Source organism: Phaethon lepturus, unplaced genomic scaffold (assembly GCF_000687285.1).
Source record: "Phaethon lepturus isolate BGI_N335 unplaced genomic scaffold, ASM68728v1 scaffold13462, whole genome shotgun sequence".
Lineage (NCBI taxonomy): Eukaryota > Metazoa > Chordata > Aves > Phaethontiformes > Phaethontidae > Phaethon > Phaethon lepturus.
In genome coordinates this window covers 17,662-28,168 of record NW_010525644.1, presented here as the reverse complement: position 1 = coordinate 28,168, position 10,507 = coordinate 17,662, and the positions used below count along the sequence as shown (strand labels likewise).

The 10,507-nt window shown below is 43.2% G+C and overlaps 1 protein-coding gene across 1 annotated transcript in view; it reads left to right on the top strand.

The window, feature by feature from the left end:
- Positions 1-3,550: 3,550 nt before the first annotated feature.
- Positions 3,551-10,507, top strand: part of CNDP1 (carnosine dipeptidase 1 (metallopeptidase M20 family)) — a 12,750-nt gene continuing 5,793 nt past the window's right edge. The window contains exons 1-5 of the mRNA XM_010282830.1: positions 3,551-3,628; positions 5,119-5,262; positions 6,884-7,046; positions 8,173-8,261; positions 10,004-10,204. Of these exons, the coding sequence (XP_010281132.1) occupies positions 3,551-3,628; positions 5,119-5,262; positions 6,884-7,046; positions 8,173-8,261; positions 10,004-10,204 (675 nt within the window). The remainder of the gene's footprint in view (positions 3,629-5,118; positions 5,263-6,883; positions 7,047-8,172; positions 8,262-10,003; positions 10,205-10,507) is intronic.

Here is a 10,507-nt window from a genome sequence, read left to right as displayed (position 1 = left end):
CCTGCGCAAGCTTCCCAGCCGCGGTCCCAGCGCTCTCCAGCAGCACTGCCCGTGTGTCAGCAGTGCGTTGACGCGGAGTTCTCTGCTACTCCCCTCCCTCCCGCAAGTACGGCACCACGTAGCTGCTACCTGATTTCTTGTTCGAATTATTAGTATTGGGTGTGCTCTGCTGCCTTGGAGGACCGTGTAAGTACCTCCTCACGTTCATTTTCCAAACTTTGCCGCTCTTCGTGCTTATTTTTGATTATGAAAGCAACCACTTTTGTAAGATTTTGTAAGTTTTTATTGAAGTCTGTCTCTCTTTTGAAAATATCACAGAATTGTTTCACTTATTCCTAGGATGTTTTGCTGGTTTGAGTGTTTTTTTTTCTTTTTTCCACCCACAGCATTTTAGTTTCCTTGTTTCAGTTTCCTAAACAGTTAAAAGCTAATGAAACATGACTTGAAGACATACATCTCTTGTCTGCATCTTTCCAGGTCATTTGCATGTAACACGGATAAAAAGAGGACGATACCACCACCATAGCACACATCCCCGTACATAAGCAGCCTTTTTATGATTCTGACCTTCATGTAATATTAAAAGATACGTGTTTCCTCAAGTCACTGTAAGGTGCCAACTGTATATGCTCATTCTTTTTAGAGTGAAAATGCATGGAGTTCAGCAAAACTGAATATTTGAACAGAAAGAGGGAAAATCATATCTGATGGAGACACTGATACCTGTCCGTTGCGTGAGCGTGGTTACTCTAGCAGTCGTGTGTTAACCTGTGCCCTGATCCCCCTTGTTCAAGTGCAGCATGCCCAAAAGGCATTTTTTGTGAGTAACTGAACCCAGAGAAGCCTGTTGGGGTTTCTGTGGTGAGGTTAAATGAGGGCACAGTCAGTCACCTGCGTTGCAAATATTTTCCAAATCAAAGTTCGGAAATGGCAAGGTAGAAAAGGGGGTGAAACACGTGTGAAACCGAGACATCCAGCAGGCTTTCAGGTAAATGAAGACCGCAGCCCTAAAGTCTCTCAAGATGAACACCCAGTTAAGATCCTCACATGCTGGGATCGCTCAACCTGCCCGTTGGCAATGTCCACAGCGAGAGTAGGATTGATCCCACTTTTGGACGAATGACCACACTGTACAACGCCTGTTCCTATCATTCTCTTCTGGGGGTGCCGTGCCTTGCCCTTTTTTAGATCCCCTCACAAATGTATCCACTGGGGGATAGATACTCCTCAGCTCCCCTCTGCAGAACCCAGCTTGGAGGTGGAAACCACTATGTCTGCAATGAGGACCAGCATGAAGGTAAATTTTGCTCTCCTGGGACTCGCTGCTGGCTGAAGTGAGGCCGAGCAACACCATGCACGAAAAGCCATTGCCTGGTCCCCCAAAAGCATAGAGCAAAGGAGAAGCTAACAACATAAATGGCCTCTGTGCTTGGCTTTTACCCAACGCCGGTCATCTCCTGTCCCTTGGGCCTCCTTTGGACAAGAACTGCAGTGTCTCAGCTCAGATACCTTCCTGTATCTACCTGGGCACCGCCCCAGCAAGCACCAGCATCTCGCCTTTGTCAGGAAACTGTTCCTCAGGGAACAGGTACCACAACCCCACCCTGGGAGTCCCGGTCTTGTCTGCCCTGTGCAGCCTGGGAAGTCCTCCTGACCATGTCTGTGGTTGCACTCCTGTGTGCTGTCACCTTCTGTAAGATGGACTTCGGTTGACAACTACGTGCAGCCACTTGCACGCTGGAAGAAATAGCCAAACCGGGGATGATGAGTTTGGGGTGCTTGTTGCAAAACCCATGTTGTTAAGCCTTACCTGCTGAAGCTCTATCCAAAGATGACTATAAACCTAAGCTACCAAACTCCAAAACCTCATTCTCCACCACTTCTTTGTTGCTAAATCCCAGAAGCTGCTTTGTCTCTTCTGAAATGTCCTGAATTTGTTTTCATGCTTGCTTCAAAAATCCCTGTAATAATCCCTTTTGGTTTAGGCCTAATTGCTGCTGCTGCTGTGACTAATGATGGGAATATTTGAAGGGGACGCTTTATTAGATACACCTCTTGAAGGTAGGGTTTACCTTTTTATGGAGAAAACAAGGTGACAAGAAAATGGTACTTTGATAAGGGTTTTTAAGTTTGTATTTTTTTTCCCCCACCAACTATTAGCATTTAAATAATATTCTTTCATTTAAAGATCACGCCTACTTTTAATCTCTCCATCCTAAAAATCCCTAAAAATTTGGATTTTCTTGTCTCAGTTAACAAGTCATCTCTGCAGCAATGTTTTGCAGCTTCACTGTCCTGCAAAATTGGCATTTGGTCTCTTCCCATACCAGTGTTTCCAGTGTCAACAGACATCAGGAACTGGACACTGGTGATTACATCTAGTAATCACAGGCCTTCTCAAAGCTTTACTTCAGAGTGACCTGTGACACAGGCAATGTGGATGCAAACTTGTTTGCAAGGAAAGGCTGGAAAATGGGGCCCATCATTCAAACAGCCAGGATCTCCAACTGAAATGAACGTTTCCCTGCTCTTGTTCATCATGCCTGGGTTTTCAATCTTTCTCCTCTGTCATAGAAACAGAATTGAAATTGTTAATATTACCATATCTTATCACATTCGCAATCAAAATTAAAGAATTATGGATGGACCAGCAAGTGCATGTTTTGTTACCAGTACAGAACATTTTTAGAATCAAAGTGTTGGGTTTTGACCTTAGAGTCCACCCTGTTGCACAGTCTGATACAGCAGTTATTCTGAATTTAGCCCCGCCAAGTATGTAGCCATCTAAGTATCAGTCTGCTAACACCAATTCAAGAAACTACAGGAAGAACTTCAAGGAAACAGGATGGGAAAACTGCAGGATGGAAGCAAAACACTTTTAAGACTCTTATGGTTTTTAAATCTTCACTCATCTTATCAAAAACAAGACAGCAGAGAGGTTTGCAAGTACTAAATGACTGCTGCACTTATCAAGTGTTTCAGTGTTGTCACTGATCTTATTCACCACAAAAGATATTTGTTGTCTAATACTCTCCAGTGTCAGGATTGTTCTCCCTTATTCATGTAAAATATGCAATGTGTGCCAGTGAACACATTTTTCTCCCTCCTGGAAACGAAGAAAAAGAAAGATGAGTCCCCTGGGCCGTTGGTGCTTGCGAGTCTTCTCCTGGGGTTGTCTTCCCAGAACATACAATTTGACGTTTGTGCATTGAAAACTGATGCAACAAATGTTTCTTTAAAAAACGCTTCCCCTAATTTACTTATGAAAGAGAAATTGTAAAGCTGTTTACTCTTTGGTCATTTTTTATTTTTTTTTTCTTTCAGAAACTTGATTATGAGTCAATTGCAGGTTTTATGTGATAAAATAATTCAGGCATACTTTCTCCTGACTTGAAGGACCTAAGCGAGACTTAAATAGACTCAGCACTTGGCAGTTGTCTATGCTTTCTAGCACTGAAAAGAAGTGCATATTGCAGGATGTCTCTAACATCTTGAATTTTATCCTTAACTTTCAGATATCATCCATCCTGCGCTACTCTTTAAGGCAGGAATGTCTGCATCATCCTCTTCTGTGTTGGAGATGGACATCTTCCAGTACATTGATGTACATCAAAGTGACTTCATTGAGGTAGGAACTATATTGCAGTGAATCATAGGATAGAACCGTTAAGATTGGAAAAGACCTTTAAGATCATCAAGTCCAACTGCCAACCCAACACCACCATGCCCACTAAACCATGTCCTGAAGTGCCACATCTACATGTTTTTTGAACACCTCCAGTGGTGACTCCACCATTTCCCTGGGCAGCCTGTTCCAATGTCTGACCACTTTTTCAGCAAAGAAATTTTTCCCGATATCCAGTCTAAACCTCCCCTGCTGCAACTTGAGGCCATTTCCTCTCATCCTATTGCTGGTTACTTTGGAGAAGAGACCAACACTCACCTCACCACAACCCCTTTTCAGGTAGTTGTAGAGAGCAATAAGGTCTCCCCTCAGCCTTCTCTTCTCCAGACTAAACAACCCCAGTTCCCTCAGCCGCTCCTCAGAAGACTTGTGCTCCAGGCCTCGCACCAGTGAAGTGACTGGAGGGTAGAACTGGTGCCCCAGAGGCCTTTGCTCTATGTGCTAGATGAGTGTTTGCCACTAAGGCAACAAGCAGGGCTCCGGGTCTGGCATCAGGTGTGCCACCTGTGCTTCACAAAGCAAGGCTGTGAGGGCATAGTCTGTGCTGGGGACCCTCTGGGTGGAAGAGGGATTTGCATGGACCTCCATAGACCAGGTGGCTGTGGGCATCCTTGGAGTGTGTGCAGGGAGGCTCCACTGAGCCAAAATGCACCCGCACGGGAGAAGCGAGCCATATAGGTTGCTCCCTCGGTTGCTTTACATCAGAACTGATTTTTGTAGCTTTGCTCTTGACAAGGAGAGGAGTCTTCGTCCCATGCTGGTTTGTATGTTCATTTTTGTCAAGTTTCCTGTGAAAGGGCAGAAACAGGGGCATAATTAGTCCAGTCAATATGTTGTGCTTTAAAACTATGAGCACTTCCGAATCCTCACGAGGATCACCCATGTAATTCAGACATAATGCAATTTCTGCAATGCAAACTGTTGCTCAGCCTCTAGTCTAAGTCCTCTTCCATTGGGTTTTAGTTCCACGGTCCACAGTGCGAATGGAGCGTGGGCACCCTCCCTGTTTAAAGAAAAGCAGGACTCTCAACCTGGTGACCCATCTAAGCAATTCCTCTCCATTCTGAAGCCTTTTCTTGCAGGAAGTGAAGTGCTTGGGCAGGCCACCACGTTGCCAACAAGAAGCACTGAACCGCATGGCCCCTGTTGCTGTTGTGTCAGGGAGCTCAGCCGAGGAGAAGAGATGGCGTTGGGCTCTGACAATGTGTTGGGAGCCCAACTGGAGGTCCATGTTTTAGCACCAAGAAAGGTGATCTTGGCTCCTGGCAAATCTTTATCAGTTGGGGGGGTGGGAAATAATGTAGCATCCATGACATCATTGCTGTGATGGGATGGAAATGAAACCGTCTTCCAACGTGAGGCTTCTCACGTTCACAGACCAAACACCGCAGCATCCTGGGTGATTTAACTGCACTTCTTTCCTTCCTGTGCAGGATCTTAAAGAATGGGTGGCAGTGGAAAGCGATTCTGTTCAACCAGATCTGAGGAAAGAAGTAATACGAATGATGGCATTAGCAGCAGAAAGACTTGCAGCGCTGGGAGCCACTGTTAATTTAGTAAACCTGGGGTCACATCAGGTCCCTGTCTCATTCTTGTACTTAAAACATCGTATTTGCACATGCGGTCTACCTATTGTGTTCAGTGCTATGTATATGCATATGTATGTTATGACTTACTGAAATTTTTGATAGCTAGAAAAGAGTTTATCAATAGTCGTGTAGCTACATGATACCTGCTGAAATCAGTCCCTCAGACTGTCTGCCAACAGTCTTGGGAGACCACACAGACAATCCAAATGCAAACAGATGTTATCTGCGTAGAGGGAACAGGTAGACATTTTAGCTGCAGGAAAGCAGTTTGCAAAAATAAAAGGCTTGAGTTTTCTACCAGGGCTCGTTTTTACATTCTTCCAAGTATTGAAGCATGGTAGCTAATGCATCAGTTCATCACCAAAGTCTCTAAGTGAGGGAGGTAACTTTTACAAGGAAAACGTTGCCAGACAGAAAGGGCTAGCTATCTTGAGCATCATCTTTAGTTTTGGGAGCTTCTGACAAACGCTCCAAGTCATTTTCTTAATGACTGTTGGAAAGCAACAAGCAAGAGTTAATCTCTGAGAAATCTTTGTCTCTAGTTTACTTACCTTACTGTAGCCGGGGGCTCTTTCCTGCCCTGGGCTGTTAGGTTTCTGTTCCGAGAGGAATTCAAAAGTTCACCAATAGTGATTCCCTTTTTCCTCCTCTGAGGCTTCTGGGGAGGATAGTGAGAGTCTTAGCACAGGGACCTTGCCGCACAGCAGTACTTTAATATTTCGGGTTTATGTCATTTATAGTTGTAATGAATGCACTTAAAATTAAAACCTTATCATGCACTTAGCATGCAGGTATGATTGCCAAAATATACAGCAACAGTCTGTGTTGATAATAGCAGGGAATGGATTACCTGTTGTTGGAGCAGAGACACTTTTCTCTGCCTAGGGCCAAAATCTTGTTCCACAAAGTGGGTTTTTTCCTTTGATGGCTTGGCAAGAAGCAGCTGCTTGTTTGTGTTGTGACAGACCGATGCAGACTGGTGTTACTGGTGAATACAAGGGAGTATGCACATTCCTTCACTTCTTATTTCTCTCTCCTCTGGGACACACAGCCTCTCTTGGCCAATGTGGGGATCTGTTTCGCATAGCAGTAAATTACAGGATTAGTTTAAAGCCTTAACCTGTTTTCAAAAGAGCCTGAAATATCTGCTGTTCCTCCTGACACCAAAACTCTATTTTGTTTCTGTATCTGAAGTTACAGGCCTCCTGTGATCTGTCCATGGCAAAATCAACCCCCAAATTAGTTTGTGTGGCTTCTGACCATTTCAGTGTGACAACATATATGCTTTTGTCACTCCAGCACACAGTCAGCTTTGTCTTCTCTGGTGCCGGGAAGTAAGAGTTTAGTAATGAGGGCATTTATGACAGCAGTACCTTAAAAGAGCTCCATAAAGTCTTTGCAGAACCTAAACAGGTAGGGATTAAAATCTTAATTTATCTGGGTAGGGTTAGAGCTGGATTCAAAGTCAGATTTGTGCACCTGATCAAATCAGAGCCAATCGAGTATCCAGAAGTATTTACAATACTGAGATTTCAATTGTTAAAGTAACATCTGCAAGTTTTCAAAGGTTTGTTTGTTCCTTAGTTGCTTTTTTAACATTTCTCCACAGTTGCCTGATGGCCAGGATCTCCCACTTCCTCCTGTGATTCTTGGGGAACTGGGGAAGGATCCACAAAACCCCACTGTATGTTTCTATGGTCATGTGGATGTGCAGCCTGCCAAGAAGGAAGATGGCTGGAAAACTGACCCTTACGCACTGACGGAAATCGACGGTGTGTACCTGGTCATCATTGTTGTGTTGTTATTGGGACACATGACTCTGAGATTCTGAGTAGAAGGAGGCTCCCTGTATGTTTAACCACAGCATGAGGACTTCTCCCATGAAAATCTGTGGGACAAATCCAGTGGTTTTGAATCTTGACAACCATGCTGTGAGTAGCGAGATTCATCCGTGATTGCTTAATATTTGGTGTGGAAAAGCCACATGAGGTTAATGCCACTTTATAGAGTATTCAATAGAGAATCCACTTCTGCTTTAAAATTCTTGTTGGGTTGTTGGATCAGACATTATCCTCCCTCACACTTCCCATTCTTGCTTCATGACCCTTTAGTACCTCCACCTGCCATGCTGGAGCTAAGGAGCACTTGCGGTGGAAGAATGTGAGGTCCCCCTTAATGTACCCATCCTTCCACTACAGCCAGCTGAGCATGAAAAGCTCCATTCACTTGAAGGACCAAAATTAAGGACTGAGGGTCAGCAGAGGAACCCAGAAATCCCGATTCCCAGGTCTGTCCTATAGCCATTAAATCACCCTTTCCCATCTGTTGGGACCAGTTCCAAACACTCTTACTGGGGTAACTCTTCTGCCTCCAGTGGGGGCTGACGCAGATAAATCTGGTCATGGCAATCCACAGATTTATCTCTACATGAAACTGAAATCTGTCCCTGTATATAACTGTACAGCCAAACATTTAAAAAAACCCAAACAAACATACCCAGACTTGCAGCTTCATACTTCTACTGTGGTATTTATCTGTGGGGTTTTTGCTGCCTGTTACCTGGGCTGGCTGATGTGCACGGAAGCTGCATATTGTGCAAACTCTTCAGGCATGTCTTCTGTGAACAAACAGCTCCCAAGAACAAAAGCGAAGCTCAGAAACTGACATGTAGCAGAAACCACAATATGATATATATAAAAGGGAGAAAAAAAAAAGTGTACCAGTCCACTGGGAAACACCCATCACCTTATTTCAAACAAGTGAATGAAGTCCTGATTCTTTTGACACTTCAGTTGACACACCACTACAGCTTCTGTGGCAACAGGAATTTGCTGATTACATTGAAGTGATGAGAAAAGTTCAAAGACTGATTAAACACTTTCCTCTTTTCTTTTTAAGGAAATCTCTATGGGCGTGGAGCAACAGATAATAAAGGACCTGTCTTGGCTTGGATAAATGCAGTGGACACATTTAGAGCCTTGAACTTAGTAGGTATCAATGAGGAGCTGCTGTTGTTGTTGTTGTTGTTATTGTTATCATCTCTCTAGAGGGACGCATTTAGCTTACTGTGAGTTACATGATACCTCCCTGTCCCAACAGACTACATGCATTTTGAAATACTAGCTTATTTCTAATGCTATATCTAGGGCACTGGTCCCACTCCAGTAAGAATCTGTCCTTGAGCATTTCTATTTCACACAGCCTGTATGCAATGTAAATATGGTATTGCTGTCTTTGCCCTGCAGAGGAAAACACACTGGGGGAAGCATTCAATATATATTACATGCATTAAACAGCTTTGATACCCTATTCTCCTGAGAGCTTTTAAAATGGTAAAATAACATACATCACAGATTGGTCGTAAAGATTCATCTCTACTGTCACATTCTGCTGATCTTTGGTTTTGCCTATGTACAAATTACCTTCAATTTATATGTATGCATGAAGAGACCCAGTATCAGAAAAATGCTCGTACGTAATGGGCTGTTCTTTCAACAATATATTAGATTTATCAAAGTAAATGCTTTGAATGGGTGCACTAACCAAGTACAAATATACTCACTTAGAGACTGACATATTGCTAAGAATCAAACTTTTGCTTAAATTACTATGATGACCAACACAGTTATCTTTAAATAAGTCTGCATGTTTAGTAATTTTGGGCTAGTTGTATCCCCAATGCAAACCAAAACCAACACGTACCCTAAGCTTCTAACTTGGTTAGTGAGCATCCTTTTAGGGGAACTGGCACAATGCATTTTGTTAGATTGTTGAAAAACAGTTTTCTGCTTCTGTTATGACATTATGGCACAAATTGAGTGTAAGTTGTAACTTCTAAAGACTGTTTGTGACCTTCTGGAAAACTGAAGTTCTTGTATCAATAGTACTGAAGTACCTCAGCTAAGTCCCAGCAAACACACACATCGTTATTTGCCTGCAGATGAGCTCCTGTTAGTGGATGTGGCTGTGGGGCTCTCTTTGGGCACCCTGCCAGTTTTTTGAAGCACTAACAGCTATTCTGTCACTTTAACAAGTGAGCAAGAAGAAACCTTTGTCACTTTAAGCCTTTCCCTAGAAAACAGCACAGACCATCAGACAACATTCATTAAGTGTGTTTCTAAATTTTTTCTGGTGGTTTGGTGAAACGCTGGTGAACCCATCTGTAACACAAGTTTCATTTCAGGCATGTGCATTTGTGAGTGCTAAAAAGACAATTACAGTAGAACCACCAGCAGCATTTTTACCACCGTGTGACTAACTCTGGCCACAGATAACATGTTGGGAAAACCGCAGCAGCGGACCTCTGCCAGTGGTTCCTGCATGGGCACTAACAGTGGCAATGTAATAGGCAGGAAATTTTCTGTGAAAATGCAACTGTTATTACACAGACTTTCCAAAGCAATTAGAATGTTTAATATTATTGAGAGAAAGCTCCTTTAAAGACAGTCCAGCAAGTTTTCAGGAAACACAAAGAAGGAAAAAAGATACAGCATTCTCCTTCAAAAATGAAAAGTAGATAAAAACATGAGGAAAAACAAGTTTTCTGGGAAACTGTATGTGTATATTTATCACTGCCCTTTCTACTGAAGCAAGCTATATAACCTACATCCTTCTTTTCCTAACACAGTGTATACTGCAGGCCAGTCTGCTTTTGATTTTAAAGATTTGTTTGTTGTTTTTTTTTTGAAAATGCTTGTTCCTTACCCAGACTTCTCTAATGTTCCTTTAGGCTATGCCAGTAAACTTCAAGTTTGTAATTGAAGGCATGGAAGAAGCAGGGTCCTTGGGGCTAGAAAAGTTACTTGAAGAAGAAAAACAGTGCTTTTTCTCTGATGTTGATTACGTTGTGATTTCGGACAACCTCTGGCTCAGCAACAAGAAGCCTGCTCTTACCTACGGGAGTCGGGGAAATGCCTGCTTCTCTGTGGAGGTAAAGGGCACGGGCTCATGTCAGCTGGGCCCCCGGCCAGCGAGCAGTGATGTATCTGCAATCACACCCACATCTGCATGCAGAGAAAGATTGAGAGCAAGATTAACATTTACAAATACAAAGCTTGCTTTCATATCCCTTTTTGCTCATGCAGATTTCCCCCCTCGTTTCAGTTCAATTAACCTTATTTACTTTCATTAACTTTTCTTCAATCACCATTTCTCCGCTTATGCTCTCTCTCCTTGATCCCATTCCTACCCCATTGCTCTCCTGCCACTCTCCCAGCCTTTCCACACATCAACT